General features: G+C 45.9%; 1 protein-coding gene across 2 annotated transcripts in view; it reads right to left on the bottom strand.

Annotated features, from left to right (window-relative positions):
• NME7 (NME/NM23 family member 7) overlaps positions 1 to 27,805 on the bottom strand; it is a 525,560-nt gene that overhangs the window by 315,189 nt on the left and 182,566 nt on the right. For both annotated transcript variants that reach the window (XM_030203850.1, XM_030203849.1), the window contains exon 5: positions 8,961 to 9,011. In XM_030203850.1, coding sequence (XP_030059710.1) covers positions 8,961 to 9,011 — 51 coding nt within the window. The remainder of the gene's footprint in view (positions 1 to 8,960; positions 9,012 to 27,805) is intronic.

Here is a 27,805-nt window from a genome sequence, read left to right as displayed (position 1 = left end):
GGAAAAGATTAGGAAGGGACAGGGCTAGGAAGAGAATGTGAATAGGGGCCATAAATGACTGAGGTACTTAGCAACTGGGAAGAAGATTAGATGTAAAGAGAAAAATGCCCCTAGAGCGGAGGCTCTGAGTGGATCGGAGTGGACCTGGGTGTCACCCCAGAGAAGGCTGTAAAGATATGCAGATGAGCTGCAAGTCCTCCACAGCACCTGAAAGGCAGCCGGTGGTAGAGCTGGGCACCTCTCAGCTGAGAAAAGGCTTACCAGGGGTTAGGCCGAAGCCAGCATTCCCCCCCCCCCCCCCCCCCCCCCCCCCCCCCTGAGGGTCGCCTGATCCTAGCCAAAAAGCACCTGGAAACTCTGTGCACTTGGAGCGAGGGCCCTGGGAAGATCGGGGTGGAACTGGAGTCACCCCGGATACAGCTGTGAGGAAATGCAGAAGGGCTGCAAGTCCTCCACAGTACCTGGTGGGAGCACTGGGCACCTAGAGCGGAGGCCCTGAGTGGATCGGAGTAGACCTGGGTGTCACCCCTGAGAAGGCTGTAAGGATATGCAGATGAGCTGCAAGTCCTCCACAGCACCTGAAAGGCAGCCAGTGGTAGAGCTGGGCACCTCTCAGCTGAGGAAAGGCTTACCAGGGGTTAGGCCGAAGCCAGCATTCCTCCCCCTGAGGATATGATAAATGTATTAAGTGGCTATTACGTTATTTGCTGAAAGGAAAGAAAACTGTCCTATCTGTAGGAGATTTAGCATATGTGTACACCCTTTGTCTGCCCATAAGTGAAACCTTGAAACCTCCATCCCTAGTTTAACAGCAGATTCCCAAATAATGCTAAAAAGGAGGTAATTTTTTGTGGTACTTTCCAAACCAAAACCAAGCTCATTGAAATGGAAAAGCAAGGAAAGACAGTCCCAGTTGTCATTCCTTAGCTCTTGCATTATGTAATAAAGCAGTGGGTTCCAAGATCCAGCCAATATTTTCCCAATATTCAATATCCAGCTATAGTTTATTGACTCTCTCTCTCTCGTCTTCTGTATATCTTTTTGCCTTGTCTCCCCTTTTTCTTTTCTTCTGCTAGTGAATTGCTAAGACAGTTTACTTTATTATTTCCCCCACTTATGTTACATTGCTTTTGCTGGGGGTGACTTCCTGAACTCACCTGCTCCCTGTTTGCCATCCCCATTTTATAGTTTGTGCCTATTTAAATATTGTCTGAATTTCTCATTAAGGATCCTTTTTCCTGTCACAGCATAATGCAGTCCATCATTATCTAAATATTGCCTCATTCTCCTATGTATCCCTGTTTGCTCAGAATTTGAGAAGGTAAGCCTGTGTTGGAAGGACAGAAAAACTGCAGACTTGGCTGGTATGGCTGATGAAGAAAAGAGATACAGGTTTGATCTGCCCAGCTGGAGGGGGTACTACAGAGGAAACCTCTGCAGCTATAGGGGAGGGGTGCTGCTGGCTCAGCCCACGCAGCCAAAGAAGAGGGGTGTTGCTAGCTCATCTCATGCAGCCAAGGGAGATAGAAATATCAGTACGTTTGTGAGGCTGTAGCTGGAAGACAACTTGGGGAGTCAGAGCCCATGAATGAGAAAGTGCAACGAGGTGAGGAGGTTGAGTCTTGATCAGAGGGAAGAGCCAGAGACAGCCGAGGAGGTTAAGAGTGAGACAGAGTAAGAAGAAGTTTGAGTCCATAGGAGGGGCAAGAGTAAGATATAAATGGGATTGAGACTGGGCAAGAGTGAAATGGAGGGGGGCAGCTAACTCAAGAGGGGGCTAAACAAAAGTGAGCTGGATGAATTTGGGAAGGGGGTTGAGTTTTGGAAGGAGAATTTGAGCCTTTGGTGGGCAACAGTGAGCTGGAGGGAGGTACTAAGACCTTGTGAGGTGCAAGAGTGGGAAGGAACCCCACATCCAATCAGATTTTCAGGATACCCACAACGAAAACTGCATACAATGGAGATGCTGTATTTGCTAATTCATTGCATACATAGTTATTGTGGATATCCTGAAAACCCAATTAGGTGCAGAATCTTCAGGACAGCCCTGATCTAGAATGCATAATATAATATTTTTAAAACAAAGTAGCGTACTACAACTTCTTATAATGCATGCTAATAGACAAATAATCCCCCAAGGATACTGTATTAGTAAACCAAAACACAGAATACCCCTTCCCCCAGGCTTGAGCCCACCATTCTCTCAAGCCCGTCATCATCAGTGTCTTCCAGCAGTTTTTACATCACTCTCAATCAACCATACTCTCCCAAGTCCCTTCCTATCAGTTTCATTCTCTAGCCCATCCCCAACAGTCTCTCTCAACCCTCAGTCTATTTATATCATTCTATACAAAGAGGGGCATTTTCGAAAGGAACGTCCAAGTTCCGATTTGGACGTCCTTGCAAAACAGCGAAATCTAGGGGTAAGGAAACCCGTATTTCCGAATCAAGATAGACGTCCATCTTTCGTTTCGAAAATACCATCAGGGACGTCCAAATCCTTCAATTTCGCCGTCTGAGATACAAAACCAAGGCCTGAGATACAAAACCACATACATAACAACCCTTTCCTATGTCTGTACCAAAATCTGGAACTCTTTACCAAAAAATCTAAAATCTATAAACAACTACCTACATTTCCTCCTCTGGGTCCTTACAAATATATTTTGAATCCGTTGAGGAAAACATGGCACTGGATAAGCAAAACCTATAAGTGGGACAGATCGGTGTCGCCCCTGTTGCCTATTCGGGGTAACCTGGCATTCCCGGAGGGAGGGTCCTCGGCCCTATTTAAAAAATGGTCAGCGCGGGGGATCCGGTTCCTATTTCAGGTAGTAACAGAGCAGGGGTTAATGAAACCATTTCAGGCCTTATGTGAGGAATTTGGTCTGGAAGGGGGTGATACATTTGCATATCTACAGCTAAGTCATTATGTCCGTTCATTGCCGGCCGGTTCCCTGGCCAAGGGTGTGTGGGAATTGCAGGACGATTTGTTGGGGCTGGAGGCGCAACAGAGAACCCCACTGAAATACTACCATAGCTGCTTGCGAGACTCTTTAACACCATTGGACACTACTCTCATATGCGATAGATGGTCCCAAGAGCTTCGCTGGTGTTTGACACCACAACAACTGGAGATTTGTTTGAAATCGTCTCAGAGAGTGACTGAGAATGCAGCATGGACAGAGTTGAACTACAAATTCTTGCTGCGCCTCCATATTTCGCCCCACAGAGCTTTCAGAGCAACTTTGCGAGAGTCAGATGATTGCCCTAAATGTAGGGGCCCGGGAGCATCTCTGGGACACATGGTTTGGTCATGTCCATTGGTGCGGTCATTTTGGTTGGCAATGGGCAGACAGGTGTCGGGCATGTGGAGGGTACGGTGGAGGCCTACCCCGGGCCAACTATTTGATGTCTTTCTGGTGCAGGGACAGCTACCAGAGGGACTGAGGGCTTTTTTAAGGAGAGCTGTGTTGATGGGGAAAAGAACAATTTTGCAGCAATGGACCATACGAGAGGCCCCCTGCACATCGCATTGGCGTAGTGCCATGATGCAGTGCTGCTCAATGGAGAAACAGAGGATCCGTGACCTGGCCTCTGCAAGGGGAGACCATTTTTGCAAGGTTTGGTCACCGTTCTGGGACTCACTTACTTCCACAGCAAAAAGCAAAATTTTGAATTGTTAGGGGAGGGTGGGGGAGGGGTATCAGTTGGAGAGTTTGTTTGGAAGCAAAGAGGGAGGGGAGGGGGGGAGAAAAACGAAAATCATAGGTTCAGCATTTGTTTGAGCAGATTTGATACTCTTTTTTGCTAGTTAACAATTTCTTTGTGAAATGTTTTTCAATTTTGTGGTCATTATATTTTGTATCGTATGAAGTTGTGCTAATAAACAATATTTATAAAAAAAAAAAAAAAAAAACAACTACCTACAATTCAGAAATCACCTGAAAGCCCACTTCTTCAAAACATTCCTCCCTGACATCACTTAGATTAACAGCTACTTGTCAACACTTCTTCTTCATGAAATTGAACTGATCTTACTGGAAACTGCTTTGACTACACCAGATGGAACTTGAACTGATCTTACTTGAACTGTTCTGATCACACCACATAGCCTCTAATATGTAACCTATTTTCTCTTAAATTAACTGTAAGCCACACTGAACCTACCACTAGTTTGAAAAATATGGGGTATAAATGCAATAAATAAAATTTTTAAAAAAATGTGAACTATAGCAGCAATGAACGCAAGAAAAAACAGCCACTAAGTGCTCTTCTCGGTATCAGCCAGGAAAGCAATAGATCAGGGGCACATCTGGCCAATGATCTGACAAAATGTCAGTGGTGGTGTGAAAGGCAGGCTGTGTTAGGTCCCCTGTAGTTTGCTCTCACACTCTCTTTCACTGGCTCATAGAGGCCCAAATTGCAAAGGAAAATCTGATAATTCTGAGGAGCAGGAAAATTCTGTGCCAGTTCTAAATTGTACAATGGTTCAGAATTCCCTTAGGACTAAAATTATGCATCTCAGCAAAATCACTAAAAAAATTCTTCCTCTTTCAACTTGCCTGTACAATTTTGTTATTTTCCTTTTTTTTCTATATGTTCTTCATGCTGGATACCACAGAAACAACTGGCAATAAAGTTAAGTAATTCTGATGCATATGATCTGGGGCATTGTAAGAAAAGAATTCTCAAAATACAATAAATTAAGAAATCAATGTCTTTGAGAAAGAATTGATCCAACTGCCTTCTTGAATCTTCAGCTGTGGCGATGTCATAGTGGAGGATAAACAATGTCACATGTCTCATTGGCCCTTTATAAGTGGTTGCTAAGAGATCAATTCCTCCACCCCACCACTGTCAGTACTAGTTTTCACAGGTATGATGGACATAAGCGCTAGATAAAGAGAGTCCAGAAGTAAGGAGATGCACAGGGATGGGGAAGAGAGTAGAAATGAAGGTAAGATAGAGGGATCACAGACAAAGCAAAAGATGAGCGGAACACTGGGGCCAAAAAGTGAAGAAGAGGAGAAGATGGATAACAACCAGAAAAGAATGGAATGCAAGGAAAATATGGGAAAGATGAGAGGTAAGAAACTGAGATAAATATATAAACATATAAGATGTGACATACTAGGCCAGACCAAAGGTCCATTAAGCCTAGCATCCTGACTCCAATAGTGGCCAAGCAAGGGCTTTCCACATTCTATATGGATAGGAACATAGTAGATGACAGCAGAAAAAGACCTGCACGGTCCATCTAGTCTGCCCACAATAAACTCATATGTATATACCTTACCTTGATTTGTACCTGTCTTTTTCAGGGCACAGACCGTATAAGTCTGTCCAGCAGTATTTCCCGCCTCCCAACCACCAGTCCCGCCTCCCATCACCGGCTCTGGCACAGACCCCGTATAAGTCTGCCCTCCCCTATCCTAGCCTCTCAACCACCAACCCCTCTTCCCCCCGCCACCCAATTTCAGCTAAGCTTCTGTGGATCCATTTCTTCTGCACAGGATTCCTTTATGCCTATCCCCATAATGGTTTCTGAACTTTTCATCCAGGAATTTGTCTAAAACATTTTTAAACCCAACAGTACTGTTTTGACCATATCCTCCACCAATAAATTCCATAGTGTAAATGTACATTGAGTAAAAATATATCTCCTATGATAAATATAAATATGCTACCTATTAGTTTCACGGAGTGTCCTCGAGTCTTTGTACTCTCTGACAGGGTATGCAACTGTTTCCTATTTATCTATTCTGTGAGGCATGATAGAGAGCTTGATTTGTGCTATGCAGGGTTAAATTAGCTTACTCCTCCTCTAAGGGGTTCTAATTGTTCCTGGTAGGGCCAGCCCAGAGGGATTGGGATACACCTGCCCTATTTCTGGGCTGATTCCTTGGTGAGTCATTGTTCTGTACCTTTCATTCCTTGTATCCTGTGCCAAGGCCTTGTTTCTAGATTCCTTGTTCCACTGCTTCTGAATTCCATTCCTGTTCTGGTGTACCTTGCTCCTGTGTGATCTCTTATCTTTGTTTGATTCTTGTTTATGGACAATTGCAAGGTATTCTACTGTTTTGAATGCTATAATAAACATCAAGTATTAATAAACTTGCCTTGGAAGTTACTCTATGGACTTTGCAATCTTTGCTTATACCAAAATGACTCCAAGTCCTAGAGGCCACCTGTGTCCCAGACAGGGTCCTGACTTGTTCCACCAAACTCATGATTTTACAGCCACCTATTACATCCCCTCTCTGTCGTTTCCAATCTCAGCTGAAAAGGCTAATCTGTTTAGCCTTCCATCTTGTATCTTCCCCTTTATAATTTTGGCTGTCCTTTTCAATAACTTTTCTGCATGGGCGTAGACTGGAGGGGGACGAGGGGGGGCAATGCCCCCCCAAACGACGACAACTGAATCTTCTTGCCCGCAGCTGCGAACGGGCGGGCGTAAAGGCAGCAGCAAGCAGCCAGGCTCGACTCCATCCTTCGCTTCCTGCCCTCTCTGTGCATCCCGCCTGCCCGAAAGGAAATGACATCAGAGCAAGGCGGGACGCAGAGAGGGCAGGAAGCGAAGGACGGAGTCGAGCCTGGCTGCTTGCTGCTGCTTTTACGCCCGCCCGTTTGCCGCTGCAACTTCAGGAGTGGAGTGAGCCAGCCTATCTAGTCCACTGTAAGTAAGGAAGCCATTTGGTTAATCTCGATTTCCACTCCCCCGCGCAGCCGTCGCCGTTCACTCAAAACACAGGAAGCAAACCTGTGAGCTGCTGCATCCACGTTGTCGTTCTTGGTAGATGCTGTGAAGGGGGAGAGAGGGGGGAGGGACACACTGGATAGAATGGGATGGAAAGAAACAGGATGGACGGGGAGAGAGGAGAATTGTTGGACAACAGGGATTGATGGAGGGGACAGGTTTTTTCCCTTCCTTCCTCCATATTAGCATATTCATTTGAATATATACATATGCAAATGAATATGCTAACATGCTCCGCCCCATTCTTTGCCCCCCTCCAAATGAAACAGTCAAACTACGCCCATGCTTTTCTGGTTCCTTTACATCTTTTTGGAGATGAGGCGACCAGAACTGCACACAGTACTCAACATGCAGTCATACCATGGAGCAAAACAGAAGCATTATAATAGACTCTATTTTATTCTCCATCACTTTCCTAATATTCCTGTTTGCATTTTAATCACTGCCATGCACTGAAGTGAAGATTTCAATTCATTGCCTACAATCAAGTCTATATTCAAAGCGATTTAACCAGCTAGAAATAGATCCTAGTCAGTTAAATTAGCAGTTTAAAGCTAACCATTAATTTTCAGCAGCACTTAACCAGTCCGGACTAGATTCTGGACAGCCATGACTGCGTCTAACTCTAGGCACATCCATTTACGCTATGTAAAACTTGGTGTGAATACCAGCGCCTAAGTTAGGGCAGAGCAGGTGTATTCTATAACTGTGCATGTACATTTTCAGAACGTCCATGGTGTGCCCATGGCCACGGCCCCTTTTTGGCAGCATGAATTTACAAGCACCACATTACAGATTACGCATAGCAAGTTGTATGCATAAATTCTAATTAATGCCAATTAGTATCAATAATTGCTTGTTAAGTGGTAATTATCAGCACTGACTGGCTTAAGTAATTAAATTGCGCACACAAATCCAAAATATGACCGAATTTGCATATGTAATTTCGGTCGAGTTATATAGAATCTGAGGTTTAGTGCTATTGAAAATAACCAATTAGTGCCTCAAAAAATGTGGGCTTTTAGCCTAGATTAGAAGACGGCTAGAGAAGGAGCTTGATATAGTGACTCAGGAAGTCTATTCCAGGTGTATGGTGCAGCAAGATAAAAGGAATTGAGTCTGGAGTCGGCAGTGGAGAAGGAGGGTACAGATAAGAGAGATTGGGTTCCTGGGGAGGAGTGTAGTGAGAGATAAGAGTGGAAAGGTACTGAGGAGCTGCAGAGTGAATGCACTTGTAAGTCAATAAGAGGAGTTTGAACTGTATGAAGAAATGGATAGGGAGCCAATATGAGCATAGCGACACTGGCGGGAATACAAGTCGTGCAGCAGAATTTTGAACAGATTGAAAGGGAGAGAGATGGCTCAGTGGGAGACCTATGAGAAGCAAATTGCAAATAGTGAGAGGTGATAAGAGTGTGGATAAGGGTTTGGTAGTGTGCTCAGAAAGGAAGGGGCGAATTATGATATTATAGAGAAAGAAACAACGGGTTTTATTTATTTATTCATAACATTTATTATTCCCAAATTATCTGAAATAGACTCAAGTTTTTAGCAGTCTGTTGGATATGTGCAGAGAAAGAGAGAGGATTTTTTTTTCTCAAAATTAGTCATGTAAAGATTAGCAATTGAGGGCACCATAGTACAAACACATTGATGTCCCTCTTGTTGATAGAAACTTTTGACAAAAATAATTTTCCTTTAAAGCAATCTCAGCTAGGGATATTATAAATGAAACTGGTCTTCTCCTTAAATGTGTATTCTAAGCAATGCTTCTTGAATAACATTTAGGGCCTCATCCTGGGGAAAATTTATATACAGAGACTCCATATCCAAAGTGGCTAGAATACAGTGGGGCTCTTTTTCAAAGAACTTAGCCTCACAAATGCCCGACTGTAATGCCATGGTAAATCTGAGATTAGCCATCATAAAGTCCTGCGTTAGAATACGCTAAGCCAGCGGTTCCCAAACCTGGTCCTGGGGGCACCCCAGCCAGTCAGGTTTTCAGGATATCCACAATGAATATTCATGAGAGAGATCTGGATGTAGTGGAGGCAGTGCATGCAAATATCTCACATGAATATTCATTGTGGATATACTGAAAACCTGACTGGCTGGGGTGCCCACAGGACCAGGTTTGGGAATCACTGTGCTAAGCCCAGATTTCACTGCACCTTAGTTAAAGGACCCCTTAAATACTTACTGGAGAAAAGGTTTTGCATGGTGGTCTATGTAGAACTCCATTGCTTGATCCCTAGAAGAGATTTAAAATAAATGTATTAAATTACTATATAAATACATTTTTGAATAGTACTATGTTTCATCTCAATTAAAAATCTGTTGCATTACAGTCATAACTGCAAATGTTATTTTACTTAAAGCCCCAGATTCTATAAAGGTCACTCAAATTTGCAAACGGATCCCAGATCAGCACTCAAAATAATTAGTTAATGGGCTCCAATGATTTAATTATTGGAGCTAACAAGCACTTAATTGGCATTAATAATGATTTGAGCACTGATCTGGCTATGTGTTTTTCTGTAGCAATAGGCACCAAAATTGGATCACTCACAACTTAAAAGGGGATTTGACCATGGGAGGGGAATGGGCGGGTCAGGGCATTCACAAAAGATGTGCACAGTATTGCAGAATAGCGAGTATCCGCACCAAAAATTGAACACCAAATTCAGTGCTCAACATTATTCTATAAAGAGTGCTCACTCTGGAGCACCCTTTATAAAACAGCAATAAACTCTGAATTTTACTGGCGCCATTTATAGAATCTGGCCAAAATGTATAGATTAATAAGACTGCAAGCAGAAACATGTCACTCTATTACAGAAACTTTCATCCAAAACCACTTAACAATAGGACAATTTAGCAGGTGAAGAAAATTATTCACTACATGGGGAAAATGTTCTATTAAGGCAAAGCAGTGGCATATTTATACTAGGTGCATGTGTTGCACATGTGCATGCACAACACATGCACCTAGTATAAATATGCCACTGCTGACAGACCTAAATATGCCACTGCTGACGACTCCCCCCCCCCCCTCCCGCCCATACCTTAGAATCATCTCTGCTGCAGTCTTCACTTTGGCAGCAGCAGCACTCATAGGCTACCTGTGGCCTGCACTGGGACTTCCTCTCTGAACCATCCTGCCCCTTTTGACACAACTTCCTGTTTCGAAAAAGACGGGATGGTTCATACAGGAAGTCCTGGTACAAGCTGCGGCGTCCTATGAGTGCCGCTGACCGAGTAAAGACAGTAGCAGAGATAATTTTAAGGTACTGGGGGGGGGGGGGGGGGGAGAGGGGAGATGCACCCCCTGTAAAAAAATTCCTGGCTAAGCTACTAAAACAGTTATACCTTGTTGAGGCTACCCCAAAAAGCTAAGAGTGTTTTAAATATGTTTTGAACAGTTATCACAATATGATCTACTAGTATCACATGACAAAAACCTGTAACTACCACCACCATTATGTTTAGCAACCAAAATCACAAATACTGGGGATAATTTTCAGAGGGATTTGCACAATTAAATGGGCATTTACCCACAGAAAAGGCCATCTTGCTTCCTATGCAGATAGAAGTATGCGTGCTCTCCATAGCACCTGCAACAAAAAATTAAAATGCCATGAAGCATACAACTCTGCCTCCATGTGAATGGGGATATAACCTTCTCTTTCTAGAAACAAACTCCCAAATGCCTGACTAGGCATGGATGATTATATTTATGAAGATCCAGGAGCCCCAAGCCTGCCAAATACCCCAAAGCATTCAGATAGGGACTTTTGGCTTTTTACCACTCCAACAAAAATAGTAAATATGTCTATGAAATTTGTGAATATCCTTCTTCAGAATTTTTAGGGGAAAAATTTGCAGAATATAAAGCCATCTAGGAAACGACACCATCTTAAACAGATGAATCCTCCCATGGATCCCGAGAGACAAATGTAGCCAGCCTGATAGATGTTCCACTAAAGCGAATGCTACATACCTGTAGAAGGTATTCTCCGAGGACAGCAGGCCGATTGTTCTCACTGATGGGTGACGTCCACGGCAGCCCCTCCAATCGGAATCTTCACTAGCAAAGGCCTTTGCTAGTCCTCGCGCGCCCATGCGCGGCCGTCTTCCCGCCTGAAACCGGCTCGTGCCGGCCAGTCTCATATGTAGCAAGACAAAGACAAGGGAAGACACAACTCCAAAGGGGAGGCGGGCGGGTTTGTGAGAACAATCAGCCTGCTGTCCTCTGAGAATACCTTCTACAGGTATGTAGCATTCGCTTTCTCCGAGGACAAGCAGGCTGCTTGTTCTCACTGATGGGGTATCCCTAGCCCCCAGGCTCACTCAAAACAACAACCATAGTCAACTGGGCCTCGCAACGGCGAGGACATAACTGAGATTGACCTAACAATTTATCCAACTAACTGAGAGTGCAGCCTGGAACAGAATAAACATGGGCCTAGGGGGGTGGAGTTGGATTCTAAACCCCGAACAGATTCTGAAGCACTGACTGCCCGAACCGACTGTCGCGTCGGGTATCCTGCTGCAGGCAGTAATGAGATGTGAATGTGTGGACAGATGACCACGTCGCAGCTTTGCAAATCTCTTCAATAGTGGCTGACTTCAAGTGGGCTACCGATGCTGCCATGGCTCTAACATTATGAGCCGTGACATGACCCTCAAGAGCCAGCCCAGCCTGGGCGTAAGTGAAGGAAATGCAATCTGCTAGACAATTGGATATGGTGCGTTTCCCCACAGCCACTCCCCTCCTGTTGGGATCAAAAGAAACAAACAATTGGACGGACTGTCTGTTGGGCAGATAGAAGGCCAATGCTCTCTTGCAGTCCAATGTGTGCAGCTGACGTTCAGCAGGGCAGGAATGAGGACGGGGAAAGAATGTTGGCAAGACAATTGACTGGTTCAGATGGAACTCCGACACAACCTTTGGCAAGAACTTAGGGTGAGTGCAGAGGACTACTCTGTTATGATGAAATTTGGTATAAGGGGCCTGGGCTACCAGGGCCTGAAGCTCACTGACTCTACGAGCTGAAGTAACTGCCACCAAGAAAATGACCTTCCAGGTCAAGTACTTCAGATGGCAGGAGTTCAGTGGCTCAAAAGGAGGTTTCATCAGCTGGGTGAGAACGACATTGAGATCCCATGACACAGTAGGAGGTTTGACAGGGGGCTTTGACAAAAGCAAACCTCTCATGAAGCGAACAACTAAAGGCTGTCCTGAGATCGGCTTACCTTCCACACGGTAATGGTATGCACTGATTGCACTAAGGTGAAACCTTACAGAGTTGGTCTTGAGACCAGACTCAGACAAGTGCAGAAGGTATTCAAGCAGGGTCTGTGTAGGACAAGAGCGAGGATCTAGGGCCTTGCTGTCACACCAGACAGCAAACCTCCTCCATAGAAAGAAGTAACTCCTCTTAGTGGAATCTTTCCTGGAAGCAAGCAAGATGCGGGAGACACCCTCTGACAGACCCAAAGAGGCAAAGTCTACGCTCTCACCATCCAGGCCATGAGAGCCAGAGACCGGAGGTTGGGATGCAGAAGCGCCCCTTCGTCCTGTGTGATGAGGGTCGGAAAACAGTCCAATCTCCACGGTTCTTCGGAGGACAACTCCAGAAGAAGAGGGAACCAGATCTGACGCGGCCAAAAAGGAGCAATCAGAATCATGGTGCCTCGGTCTTGCTTGAGTTTCAACAAAGTCTTCCCCACCAGAGGTATGGGAGGATAAGCATACAGCAGACCCTCCCCCCAGTCCAGGAGGAAGGCATCCGATGCCAGTCTGCCGTGGGCCTGGAGCCTGGAACAGAACTGAGGGACTTTGTGGTTGGCTCGAGATGCGAAGAGATCTACCAAGGGGGTGCCCCACACCTGGAAGATCTGTCGTACTACACGGGAATTGAGCGACCACTCGTGAGGTTGCATAATCCTGCTCAACCTGTCGGCCAGACTGTTGTTTACGCCTGCCAGATATGTGGCTTGGAGCACCATGCCGTGACGGCGAGCCCAGAGCCACATGCTGACGGCTTCCTGACACAGGGGGTGAGATCCGGTGCCCCCCTGCTTGTTGATGTAATACATGGCAACCTGGTTGTCTGTCTGAATCTGGATAATTTGCTGGGACAGCCGATCTCTGAAAGCCTTCAGAGCGTTCCAGACCGCTCGTAACTCCAGAAGATTGATCTGCAGATCGCGTTCCTGGAGGGACCAGCTTCCTTGGGTGTGAAGCCCATCGACATGAGCTCCCCACCCCAGGAGAGACGCATCCGTGGTCAGCACTTTTTGTGGCCGAGGAATTTGGAAAGGACGTCCCAGAGTCAAATTGGACCAAATCGTCCACCAATACAGGGATTTGAGAAAACACGTGGACAGGTGGATCACGTCTTCTAGATCCCCAGCGGCCTGAAACCACTGGGAAGCTAGGGTCCATTGGGCAGATCTCATGTGAAGGCGGGACATGGGAGTCACATGAACTGTGGAGGCCATGGGGCCCAGCAATCTCAACATCTGCCGAGCTGTGATCTGCTGGGACGCTCGCACCCGCGAGACGAGGGACAACAAGTTGTTGGCTCTTGTCTCTGGGAGATAGGCGCGAGCCGTCCGAGAATCCAGCAGAGCTCCTATGAATTCGAGTTTCTGCACTGGGAGAAGATGGGACTTTGGATAATTTATCACAAACCCCAGTAGCTCCAGGAGGCGAATAGTCATCTGCATAGACTGTAGAGCTCCTGCCACGGATGTGTTCTTCACCAGCCAATCGTCGAGATATGGGAACACGTGTACCCCCAGTCTGCGAAGTGCCGCTGCTACTACAGCCAAGCACTTGGTGAACACTCTGGGCACAGAAGCGAGCCCAAAGGGTAGCACACAGTACTGGAAGTGACATGTCCCCAGCTGAAATCGCAGATACTGTCTGTGAGCTGGCAGTATCGGGATGTGTGTTGTGAAGATGATAAGGCTATTGTGATGATGAAGCTCCCACCTCAGGATCCCAGATCCCTCTTTCACTGAGGGTGAGCTGGTTCTCAATATGCAGATTTTATGCAAATTAATCTACTACCCTTTTCTGCTCAGGGTGACCTGCTTCTCAAAAGGCAAACATAGTCAGGTCTCACCAATCAGGCTATTTTCATACACATCTTTATTCCAGCCTCTGGGGCACACTTCTTTTAGCTTAAAACACTTTCACAAGCTTAAACAGTTCTTCCAGCTTAACCATTTCATTTCTTCCTACTCAGTGCAATCTTCCATTTTAAACATTTCTTCTTGCACAGTTCAATATCCATAGATTTCTTCCCCCTGAGCCCTCTCACATAGGCATTTGGGCTCAGTACTAACTCAGTCCCTGGACACACAGTCCCTCCTTGTAGCACACAGCTCTAGACACACAGTCTCTTCATCTTGGACACACAGTCCCTCTTCACTGTTCTAGACACACAGTCTTTTCAGCTGGGACACACAGTACCTCTTCACTGTTCTAGACACACAGTCTTTTACTCAGTCCCTGGACACACAGTCCCTCCTTGAACACATAGTTCTTATTCTTGATACTCTAGGGCCTTCTTACCCCAGCCAGCTTCCTTCTTGGTAACACACAGTTCTACCCCCAGTCCAAAGGGCACAGCCAGTACTTCTCATGGGGATCCCCCTGCTTCAGCTACCAGCCCTCTTCTTCAGCTGCCAGCTCTCCTTTCTCCCCTCACAACTCAGATGGGATATTAAGTGGTTAATGGCCAAAGAGGACCCAGCCCATACCCTGCTGCACCTGTTTCTATCCCAGGACTCTCCTTGGTCCTAGCGACCTCCTGCTATACACCCCCTACTGGCTCCCTTTAGTGACTCACCCAGCCCTTCTCCCTGGGCATTTTAGGGGAACAGTGCCCTCTAGGGGCCTAACCAGGGTAGGACAGCCTCTTCCTTCTCACAGTGTGTAGGGTCCTTCAAGTCCAGAGAGCATAGCCAATCGTTTTCCTGAATCATGGGGAGAAGGAGGGTGCCCAGGGAAAGCATCCTGAACTTTTCTTTGACCAGATATTTGTTCAGGGCCCTTAGGTCTAGGATGGGACGCATCCCCCCTGTTTTCTTTTCCACAAGGAAGTACCTGGAATAGAATCCCAGCCCTTCTTGCCCGGATGGCACGGGCTCGACCGCATTGGCGCTGAGAAGGGCGGAGAGTTCCTCTGCAAGTACCTGCTTGTGCTGGAAGCTGTAAGACTGAGCTCCCAGTGGACAATTTGGAGGTTTTGAGGCCAAATTGAGGGTGTATCCTTGCCGGACTATTTGGAGAACCCACTGATCGGAGGTTATGAGAGGCCACCTTTGGTGAAAAGCTTTCAACCTCCCTCCGACTGGCAGGTCGCCCGGCACTGACACTTGGATGTCGGCTATGCTCTGCTGGAGCCAGTCAAAAGCTCGTCCCTTGCTTTTGCTGGGGAGCCGAAGGGCCTTGCTGAGGCGCACGCTGCTGACAAGAGCGAGCACGCTGGGGATTAGCCTGGGCCGCAGGCTGTCGAGAAGGAGGATTGTACCTAAGCTTACCAGAAGAGTAGGGATCAGTCCTCCTTCCCCCCAAAAATCGTCTACCTGTAGAGGTAGAGGCTGAAGGCTGCCGGCGGGAGAACTTGTCGAAAGCGGTATCCCGCTGGTGGAGCTGCTCTACCACCTGCTCGACTTTTTCTCCAAAAATGTTATCCGCACGGCAAGGCGAGTCCGTAATCCCCTGCTGGAGTCTATTCTCCAGGTCGGAGGCACGCAGCCATGAGAGTCTGCGCATCACCACACCTTGAGCAGCGGCCCTGGACGCAACATCAAAGGTGTCATACACCCCTCTGGCCAGGAATTTTCTGCACGCCTTCAGCTGCCTGACCACCTCCTGAAATGGCTTGGCTTGCTCAGGGGGGAGCTTGTCCACCAAGCCCGCCAACTGCCGCACATTGTTCCGCATGTGTATGCTCGTGTAGAGCTGGTAAGACTGAATTTTGGCCACGAGCATAGAGGAATGGTAGGCCTTCCTCCCAAAGGAGTCTAAGGTTCTAGAGTCCTTGCCCGGGGGCGCCGAAGCATGCTCCTTAGAACTCTTAGCCTTCTTTAGGGCCAAATCCACAACTCCAGAGTCGTGAGGCAACTGAGTGCGCATCAGCTCTGGGTCCCCATGGATCCGGTACTGGGACTCGATCTTCTTGGGAATGTGGGGATTACTTAATGGCTTGGTCCAGTTCGCCAGCAATGTCTTTTTGAGGACATGATGCATGGGTATGTGGACGCTTCCTTAGGTGGAGAAGGATAGTCCAGGAGCTCAAACATTTCAGCCCTGGGCTCGTCCTCCACAACCACCGGGAAGGGGATGGCCGTATACATCTCCCGGACAAAGGAAGCGAAAGACAGGCTCTCGGGAGGAGAAAGCTGCCTTTCAGGAGAGGGAGTGGGATCAGAAGGAAGGCCATCAGACTCCTCGTCAGAGAAATATCTGATGTCCTCCTCCTCCTCCCACGAGGCCTCACCATCGGTATCAGACACAAGTTCACGAACCTGTGTCTGAAGCCGTGCCCGGCTCGACTCCGTGGAACCACGGCCACTGTGGGAGCGTCGAGAGGTAGACTCCCTCGCCCGCACCGGCGAAGCTCCCTCCGCCGACGTCGTCGGGGAGCCTTCCTGGGAGGCTACCGCAGTCGGTACCGCAAGCGGCACCGATGTCGGAGACCTCACCCCGGGCAAAGAGCCAGCCGGCGCCTCATTCGACGGTACCGGTGGCGCAAGCACCCCCGGTACCGGAGGGGAAGGGCGCAACAGCTATCCCAGGATCTCTGGGAGAACGGCCCGGAGACTCTCGTGCAGAGCGGCTGTGGAGAAAGACATGGAAGCCGATGCAGGTGTCGATGTCAGAGTCTGTTCAGGGCGTGGAGGCTGTTCCGGGCTGTCCATAGTGGAGCGCATCGACACCTCTTGAACAGAGGGTGAGCGGTCCTCTCGGTGCCGATGCCTGCTGGGTGCCGACTCCCTCGGCGACCCAGAGCTCTCGGTGCCGACACGGGAAGGGGACCGGTGTCAATGTTTCTTCGACTTCTTGGGACGAAGCATGTCACCGGAGCTTCCCGGCACCGACGAGGAGGACGTAGAATCCAGCCGTCGCTTCCTCGGGGCCGAGGCCGAAGAAGATCGGTCTCGGGGGGGGGCTGTACCGCAGGAGCCCTCAGGGTAGGGGGAGACCCACCCGAAGGCTCACCGCCACCAGCAGGGGAATGGACAGCCCTCACTTGCACTCCAGACGAAGCACCACTGTCCGACGACATCAGCAGACGAGGAGGTCCCAGTACCACCGACGCCGACGCAGCCTTCCAATGTCTCAGCCCCGATGCAGAGGGTCGATGCCTCAATGCACTCGCGGCCGAGGATGAAGGTCTGGACGCTGGCGACGTCGATGCACTCGACACTCCCGGTGCCGATGCCGACGAACAGCCCGAGAACAAAACGTTCCACTGGGCCAATCTCGCTACCTGAGTCCGCTTTTGTAAAAGAGAGCAGAGACTACAGGCCTGCGGGCGGTGCCCAGCCCCCAGACACTGAAGACACGACGCGTGTCTATCAGTGAGTGAGATTACCCGGGCGCACTGGGTGCACTTCTTGAAGCCGCTGGGAGACTTCGATGTCATGGGCGGAAAAATCGCGCCGGCGAGATCAAAACTCGTAATGGCGAAGATGGCACCACAAAAAAAGGGGAAGAAAAAACTTTGAACCGAGGCCTCAAAAGGGCCTACCCCGACGACGAAAGAAAACTTCATGGGGCAAAAACTAGAAATATAGGAAGGGGAACAGACCGAAAAGGTCTCCTTCCGAATGATTTTTTTTTTTCTTTGCGAAGTCCAAAAAAAGACGCGCGAGGTCGACTTTCGGGGCGCGAACGGCGTAAACACGACCGTACCGAGCGCGGACAAAAGAAGACTGGCCGGCACGAGCCGGTTTCGGGCGGGAAGACGGCCGCGCATGCGCGGTGCGCATGGGCGCGCGAGGACTAGCAAAGGCTTTTGCTAGTGAAGATTCCGATTGGAGGGGCTGCCGTGGACGTCACCCATCAGTGAGAACAAGCAGCCTGCTTGTCCTCGGAGAAATGAGAAATATTATGATGATGCAGCTCCAAAAGTTTCATTGGTAACCAAACACCCAAGTAACAAAAAGATCCATTAGCCCATCTCAACAGAAAATGACCCATCCAATCTAGTCGAACATGCTCCAAGGAGGTCAGTGCCAAGGACTTCTGTAGTCAAGATAGAACAGTAGAAAGGACAGAAGCAGCAGTTTCACCATAACATGAGTGAGCATAACAGGAAGAGTAATTTTGGTAGGACATATATTGTAGGAACCACAGGGTATTCTACAGTCAAGTGATGTTTCTCTTTTGCAAGCCCATTACTTCCAGAAACGGATCTGTCCCGAAATTACTTTCAAATTTTGTGGATTTCTTTTTAAGATGTTTTGTTCTGTAGACACAGTCATATATTTGTGATTCATCACACATGATTTCAATTTTAGAAGAGTTTGACAGTGACCTTTCCAATTTGATTCAAGTGACGATGGACATAGAATCACTATATACAAATATTCCTCAGCTCGAGGCCTTGATTGTCACAGAAAAAAACATTAGCAAATCGAGATACCTATCGACGAATTCTTAATATATTCATTTTGACTCTAGCAAATATTGCCCTTATGAAGAATTATTTTATTTTGATGGGAGTTTTTATCAACAAATTAAGGGCACCACAATGGGAGCCTCTATGGCCCTCGATATAGCAAATTTATATGTTGCAGAATTGAACAAACTATATCTTGCACAAAATCCTTTTGAACTGAACATCTGCATGTACAAACATTATATTGACGACATTTTTATCCTTTGGAAAGTGACAGTGGCTTTACTTACCTTTTACAGTTGGTTCAATAGTAGAGATCCCAACTTGAAATTTAAAATGAATTATGATCCACACAATTTCATTTTTAGATATTTTGATTATTTTTTGTCTCCTGCATTATTATTATTATTATTACATTTGTATCCCACATTATCCCACCTTTTTGCAGGCTCAATGTGGCTTACAATTCATCGTGGATACTGGAAATAGAAAAGAATGTACATTTGGTTTTACAGCAAGTTTTGGGTACATGATGGTGAAATACATAATATTGGAAATAGAAAAGAGTATACATTTGTTTTAGCAGAAGTTTTGGTTACATGATGGTAAAATACATGATAGTGTTAAAGCCACAGACATTAGGTGCATGATAGTGTGAAAGCAGAAGACATTAAAGAACATTCCTGGGTATCTTAAAGAAAGTAGAGTTACGCGTGTTGTTCTTTATGATAAAATTTGGCGAACAGATAAGTTTTCAAGAGTTTGCGGAAATTGGTCATTTCGTAGACCGATTTCAGCTGTGTGCTTGTATAGGAAAAGGTTGATGAATGCATTGATTTGTATTTCAAACCTTTACATTTGGGAGGATGAAGATTGAGGAATGTGCGGAAGGATTTTTTTGCATTTCTGGGTGGTAGTTCTATTAGGTCCGACATGTAGGCTGGGGCGTCGCCATGGATGATTTTATGGACCAAGGTACAGAGTTTGAACGTGATGTGTTCTTTGAGTGGGAGCCAGTGTAGTTTTTCGCGAAGGGGTGTTGCACTTTCGTATTTTGGTTTGCCGAATATAAGTCTGGCTGCCGTGTTCTGGGCTTTTTGGAGTTTTTTGAGTATTTGCTCTTTGCAGCCGGCGTAGAGTGAATTACAATAGTCCAGATGACTAAGTACCAGTGATTGTACCAGGTATCGGAAGACATTCCTTGGGAAAAATGGTCTGACTCGTTTTAGTTTCCACATTGAATGGAACATCTTTTTAGTTATGTTTTTTGCATGGTTCTCAAGTGTTAGGTGTCGGTCAATGGTGACTCCAAGGATTTTTAGGGTGTTTGAGACTGGTAGACTTAGATTAGGTGTGTTGATGGTGGTGAATTCCTTCTTGTTGTATTGCGAGGTGAGTACTAGGCATGGGTTTTTTCGGCATTTAGTTTCAGTCGAAATGCATCTGCCCAGGAGTTCATAATGTGTAGGCTTTGGTTGATTTCGTCGGAAATTTGTCTTAGATCGTGTTTGAAAGGGATAAAGATTGTTACATCATCAGCATATATGTATGGGTTTAGATTCTGATTCGATAATAGCTTAGCCAAGGGTGTCATCATTAGGTTGAATATGGTCGGTGAGAGGGGGGATCCCTGTGGAACTCCACATTCAGGTGTCCATGTGGCTGATGTTGTCGAGTTTGATGTCACTTGATATGAGCGGGTGGTTAGGAAACCCTTGAACCATCTGAGAACGTTACCTCCGATTCCGAAGTATTCGAGGATGTGTAATAAAATTCCATGGTCGACCATGTTGAATGCGCTTGACATGTCAAATTGTAGCAGTAGTATGTTGTTGCCGTTTGCTATCAATTGTTTGAGTTTGGTCATAAGCGTGACTAGTACGGTTTCCATGCTGTGGTTAGAGCGAAATCCTGACTGGGAGTTGTGCAGTACTGAGAACTTGTTTAATTACTCTGTGAGTTGTTTGGTCACCATGCCTTCTGTTATTTTGGTGAATAGGGGAATGGATGCTACTGGTCTATAGTTCGTTAGTTCATTAGTATTTTTCTTTGCATCCTTAGGTATGGGGGTGAGTAGAATATCACCTTTCTCCTTTGGGAAGAGTCCATTTTGTAGCATAAAATTCACATGGTTAGTTAGGTCCATTATAAATTGTTGGGGGGCCGACTTCATGAGGTTGTTCGGGCATATATCTAATTTACAGCGAGATTTGGCAAATCTCTTAAGTGTCTGTGAGATAAGATCTTCTGGTAGTATAGTGAATTCAGTCCAGATCCTGTCTGCTACCGGAACTTTGTCTATTACTGAGGGTTAATTTGTTTGGATGGTCAGATCATGCTGTCATTTCTTTTTATTTGTGTATCTCTGAAAATGTGGTTCAAGCACAGACCATTTCAAGAATGGGGTTGGTGAGACCAAATTTTACAACTGATGATTTAAAACAAGCATGGATGCCATTGTTAACTTTTGACCAGCAGAGTCTATTAGATGATTTAGTAGATGAGTGGTATGATTCTTTTGGTCCAGCTTTGGACACAGTAGCAACATTGAGGGAAGTATGTTTTAGAGATGGCTTACCTCTCGGGTATCTATTTTTATAATACTTATTACATCCACGGATTGGTCTGCATTTAAATGGATGGTTAGATCGCCTTATAAAAAACTGTTATGGGTAGAGTGTTTAGCAAATCATACCACTATAGACATCATATTAGTAGTAGCATTGAGAATAGTAGGTTTGAAGTGTTAAGCGGGAGTTTTCATTACATGCTATCAGTACTTATATTTTTGAAGTGGTAACTGAACTTACTATTTTGGACACATACATGGCTAAAAGCTAAGCTGATAAAATAATTGGATAGAATGGTGAGTTAAAATCTGAAATACCGAATGATAACGAAGCAATGACAAGTTTCAAACATGTTGCTGTACACACAAAAATTTTTTTTTAATCTTTTAGGGGAATACTTTTGTATAAACCCCTTTTAGGCACCTGGATATTAATGATGTCTTTTAAGTTGTTAAAGAATTGAATATTATGTAATCGCATCTCACATGGAAAATAGCACTGCACTTTAGCTCCACTGATACACAATTTTCTGTAAGTAAAAATTTTCATTTTATATCCTCATATGATTTATATATTTATATATCTATTTGGAGACATATTGTTTGTATTTTATTTTAACTATTGTTTGTTTTTATTATGATGATTGAATATGAGATCTTTATATACATGTTTTGCACACGTCTTTTATTTTGTAGTTCTTATCCCTGACGCAGCCCCGAGGGCGAAACGTGGCCACGTTGGGAAATCATGAGAAAACTCCAGACCGCCCAAAATACAGCAGCTAGACTCATTTTTGGCAAATCATGATTCGAAAGCGCAACACCACTTCGAGAAAAACTTCATTGGCTCCCCATTAAAGAACGTATAAACTTCAAAGCCCACACAATGATCCTCAATGGTGAATCCCAAGCTACATGTCCAACCTGATCAATCTTCCAGCCAGGAATTGGTCCAAATCTTCTTGAACATATCTCAAGCTTCATCTTCCTAACTGCAAAGGCCTCAAATACAAAACCTACTACGCATCCAACTTCTCTGTTATAGGTAGCTAACTCTGGAACGCCATACCTCAACACTTCCGAAAAACCAATGAATACCTACCCTTCCGAAAACTGCTGAAGACTTACCTCTTCAAACAAGCCTACCCAAATGACAAATCCTAAACCCCGATCCTAAGTCACACCACCAGCACCACCCACACTCCAATTCTCTCTCCACACCTATCACTTTTGTCCTACTCTATGTAACTCTATCATCTGTGCGACACTCTGTCCCATACTTTGTATTATTATCTCTGTTATACTTTGTACCATACATGTAAGCCGCACTGAACCTGCTATTGAGCGGGAAAGAGCGGGGTATAAATGCCACAAATAAATAAATAAATAAACAAATAATCATTTCAATAAACCACTTCTTTTTATTATTTTTATTTGTTCTGCTTTTTTATGTCACTTGTATCTGAACAGATCTATTAGTACCTCTAGTTTGTTTATTTTTGAATGTCAATGCTGGGTATGGTGATATTTGGACTGATTTTAAATTGCCAACTGAAAAGAAGGTAGAAGGTGTGATTTCGGCATTGACTCCAACTAGATCATTGGTGGATCCTTGTTCTACAGTAGTAGGAAAATGTGGGATATAAATGCTGCTATAAATGCATAAATAAAAATAGTTAGGAGTCTAGCTTCTTTTGTACCTCCTGTGATATCTTTGATTGTGAATAAATCTTTGTCTCTGGGAAAGGTGCCTGTAAAGTGTAAGTTATCTACAGTAAAGCCATTGATAAAGGGTGGTTCATTGGATGTATCAGTTTTGGGTAACTATAGGCCTATTTCTGTGCTACCTATTGTCATGAAGGTGATTGAAAAATTAGTTCTAAAACAACTGGAAGAATCTGTGGATAGTGTGAAATGTTTGGATAAACATCAGTATGGTTTCTGAGCAGGCCATAGTGTGGAGATTCTACTTTTGTCAACTTTGGATATGATTAGAAGGGGAAATGATAAAGGATTGACTTTCTGTTTTGTATCACTGGATGTGTCAGCAGCTTTTGATATGCTTTATGTGGCTATATTGTTGTCTCGATTGATGGAGATTGAGGTAGGGAGTACTATTTGGAATTGGTTATCCTCCTATTTGAAAGGAGGTCTTTTCAAGTGCTTAGGTAAAGGACAGACATCTCAAGTTGTGACATTATCTAACGGAGTCCTGAAGGGCTCAGCTCTTTCTGCCTTATTATTTAACATTTATATGTTACCATTGGGTGAGGTTTTTTCTAATTTACAGGTAGAATATAGGATATATGCTGATGATATTCTTTTTTCTTTCCAATACAGAGAGGAATGTCAGGGTTATGCAGTAAGTTAAACAAATGTATGATTGCAGTTCAGCAATGGATGAATTCTCACCAACTTGTTTTGAATTTGAAAAAAAATCTGAATTGATATTTGTTGGGAATGATGAGTTTTTCATGCAATGTAAGTCTGTATGTGTGGGAGATTTGGTATTGGAAGTCAAAGATAACATGAGGGTGCTTGGCATGATCATATATTCCCAGTTATCTATGCAAGATCAAGTGTTGTCACCTATTAGATCTGTTGGGCTTTTTTTAGCTCCATCTTTTGAATAGGTTGAAACCAATGTTATCAAAGTATGATTTTTAGGTCTGTTGTGCAGAGTATGATGATCTCTCAAACTGATTTTTGTAATGCTGTGTATATGAGTATGCAAAATTTAGGGTACAGGCGCTACACACAATTCAGAATGCCATGGCTCAATAGTTTTGTTACTCCACTCCTGGAAATATCCTTGCAGTGGTCCTCGACAAATTAATTGAACATTTTCAGCAAAAATGAATGGGGATGCTGTGATAGAGACAGGAAACTAATAAGGAACATTCAGTTGCCATAGCAACCAAAACTGAAATAGAGGTTAGTAGCTTCTTCATAAAGGCCTGGCTTTGGACCTTTCTAGCGCAGAGTATTACACCAAGTAGGAAATGAAAGTCTTGCAATCATACAGGAATGGAAGTTGATGTCTGTGCTGGTTCTAAACTTAAGAATCTCTGAACTGGATGGTTTGTGCAGAACTGGGTGTGCAACAATGAGCTGAATAGGGTCTGCACAGAATGGATTAGATTTATTAGCTTGATATACTGCTTAATACGAAAGTTTTAAAGCGGTGTACTGGTATTCTGTTCCCACCAGAAATAAGAGGTAACTACTTATGCAGAGACAATGGTGCTGGAGTTTTTTCAAACTTTTTGTGCTTTGAAGTGACATCATAATTATGGTGTTCTGCAATTAGATAATGGCGCTTTGGATCTGCTTTTGAACCATGTGGCTTGGGAGGCTGTTCCTGTTCAAAACTGTGCAACTGCACTGAAGATGTCTGTGTTTTCAGTTGAGAAGTCTCAGTTGAGACAGGTGCCTTCAGAAAATGAAGATACATACCTGTAGCAGGTATTTTCCGAGGACAGCAGGCTGATTGTTCTCACGAATGGGTGACGTCCACGGCAGCCCCGAAACTGGAATCTACCTAGCAACAGAAGTTTGCTAGAGCCTTCGATCGCGCGCGCACAACCAACAGGCTCCCGCCCGTCGCACAAGAGTCCCGTCAGTTTGATAACAAGCAAAGAAAAGGAAAGACAACTCCAAAGGGGAGGTGGGCGGGTATGTGAGAACAATCAGCCTGCTGTCCTCGGAGAATACCTGCTACAGGTATGTATCTTCATTTCTCCGAGGACAAGTAGGTTGCTTGTTCTCATGAATGGGGTATCCCTAGCCCCCAGGCTCACTCAAAATAACAAAGAAAGGTCAATTGGGCCTCACAACGGCGAGGACATAACAAGGATTGACCTATGAAGAACACAACTAACTAAGGGTACAGCCTGGAACAGAAAGAAAATGGGCCTAGGGGAGTGGAGTTGGATTCTAAACCACGAACAAATTCTGCAGCATCGACTGCCCAAACCGACTGTCATGTCGGGTGTCCTGCTGGAGGCAGTAGTGAGATGTGAATGTATGGACTGAAGATCACGTTGCAGCCTTGCAAATCTCTTCTATAGTGGCTGACTTCAAGTGGGCCACTGACGCTGCCATGGCTCTAACACTATGAGCCGTGACATGACCCTCCAGAGTCAGCCCAACTTGGGCGTAAGTGAAGGATATGCAATCTGCTAGCCAATGTGAAATGGTGACTTTCCCGACAGCCACTCCCCATCTGTTGGGGTCGAAAGAAACAAACATTTGGGCAGACAGTATGAAGGGGCTTGTCCACTCCACATAGAAGGCCAATGCTCTCTTGCAGTCCACTGTGCCGTATTATCGAAACAAGATGGGCGGCCATCTTTCATTTCAATAATACGGTCGGGGACGCCCAAATCTCAACATTTAGGTCAACCTTAGAGATGGTCATGCCTAGAGATGGTCGTCCCCGATTTTCGGCGATAATGGAAACCGAGGACGCCCATCTCAAAAACGACCAAATCCAAGGCATTTGGTCATGGGAGGAGCCAGAATTCATAGTACACTGGTCCCCCTGACATGCCAGGACACCAACCGGGCACCCTAGGGGGCACTGCAGTGGACTTCACAAATTGCTCCTAGGTGCATAGCTCCCTTACCTTGGGTGCTGAGCCCACAAACCCTCCCCCCCCCAAAAAAAAAAACCCACTCCCCACAACTATACACAACTACCATAGCCCTTAGGGATGAAGGGGGCACCTAGATGTGGGTACAGTGGGTTTCTGGTGGTTTTTGGAGGGCTGACATTTACCAGCACAAGTATAACAGGTGGGGTGGGGATGGGCCAGGGTCCGCCTGCCTGAAGTGCACTGCACCCACTAAAAACTGCTCCAGGGATCTGCATACTGCTGTGATGGAGCTGGGTATGACATTTGAGGCTGGCATAGAGACTGGAAAAAATGTTTTTTAATTTTTTTTTTTTTGGGGTGGGAGGGGGTTGGTGACCACTGGGGGAGCAACTGACTGCAATGCCAAGGCTCCTCAGCTGGTATGCAGATCTGGTGACACTGTTGGTAGATCACCCACTCCAGTTTTCACCTTCGCCGCGTCTTCTGCGTCAGGGCTCTCTGATCATGGAAGATCCCTCCCCTTTTGATCTTACGGCCTGGCCCTTGAGAAGGTGAAGTTGAGGAGGAAGGGATATTCAGAGCATGTTATCACAACTTTGCTTCAGGCTAAGAAGCAAGCCATGTCCTGGGTGGAGGCTCCGCTAGTTGCTCTGGAATAGAACTGTAGGGCAGCAGCTTGGGCTTCTGTGCACACTTTCATAAAACATTATTGGGTGGATGTGACAGCTAGGGTATGATACATACCTGTAGCAGGTGTTCTCCGAGGACAGCAGGCTGATTGTTCTCACGACTGGGTGACGTCCGCGGCAGCCCCCACCAACCGGAAAGAAGCTTCGCGGGACGGTCGGCACGCAGGGCACGCCCACCGCGCATGCGCGGCCTTCTTCCCGCCCGTGCGCGACCGCTCCCGCCAGTTGAATGACTAGGAAAAGATGAAACACACAACTCCAAAGGGGAGGAGGGAGGGTAGGTGAGAACAATCAGCCTGCTGTCCTCGGAGAACACCTGCTACAGGTATGTATCATACCCTTTCTCCGAGGACAAGCAGGCTGCTTGTTCTCACGACTGGGGTATCCCTAGCTCTCAGGCTCACTCAAAACAAGAACCCAGGTCAATGGAACCTCACAACGGCGAGAAAACAACAGAAATTGACCTACGAAGAACAACTAACTGAGAGTGCAGCCTGACCAGAATAAATTCGGGTCCTGGAGGGTGGAGTTGGATTTACACCCCAAACAGATTCTGCAGCACCGACTGCCCGAACCGACTGTCGCGTCGGGTATCCTGCTGGAGGCAGTAATGTGATGTGAATGTGTGGACAGATGACCACGTCGCAGCCTTGCAAATCTCTTCAATAGTGGCTGACTTCAAGTGGGCCACTGACGCTGCCATGGCTCTAACACTATGAGCCGTGACATGACCCTCAAGAGTCAGCCCAGCCTGGGCGTAAGTGAAGGAAATGCAATCTGCTAGCCAATTAGAGATGGTGCGTTTCCCGACAGCGACCCCTAGCCTGTTAGGGTCGAAAGAAATAAACAATTGGGCGGACTGTCTGTTGGGCTGTGTCCGCTCCAAGTAGAAGGCCAATGCTCTCTTGCAGTCCAATGTGTGCAACTGACGTTCAGCAGGGCGGGTATGCGGCCTGGGGAAGAATGTTGGCAAGACAATTGACTGGTTAAGATGGAACTCCGACACCACCTTCGGCAGGAACTTTGGGTGGGTGCGGAGCACTACTCTGTTGTGATGAAATTTGGTATATGGAGCATGAGCTACTAGGGCTTGAAGCTCACTGACCCTACGAGCTGAAGTAACTGCCACCAAGAAAATGACCTTCCAGGTCAAGTACTTCAGATGGCAGGTATTCAGTGGCTCAAAAGGAGGTTTCATCAGCTGGGTGAGGACGACGTTGAGATCCCATGACACAGTAGGAGTCTTGATAGGGGGCTTTGACAAAAGCAAGCCTCTCATGAATCGAACGACTAAAGGCTCTCCAGAGATGGCTTTACCTTCCACACGATAATGGTAAGCACTAATCGCACTAAGGTGATTCCTTACTGAGTTGGTCTTGAGGCCAGACTCTGATAAGTGCAGAAGGTATTCAAGCAGGTTCTGTGCAGGGCAAGAACGAGGTTCTAGGGCCTTGCTCTCACACCACACGACAAACCTCCTCCACTTGAAAAAGTAACTCTTTTTAGTGGAATCCTTCCTAGAGGCAAGTAAGACCCGGGAG

Source organism: Microcaecilia unicolor, chromosome 5 (genome assembly GCF_901765095.1).
Source record: "Microcaecilia unicolor chromosome 5, aMicUni1.1, whole genome shotgun sequence".
Taxonomy (NCBI): Eukaryota; Metazoa; Chordata; class Amphibia; order Gymnophiona; family Siphonopidae; genus Microcaecilia; species Microcaecilia unicolor.
This window is presented reverse-complemented; position numbering and strand designations above follow the sequence as displayed.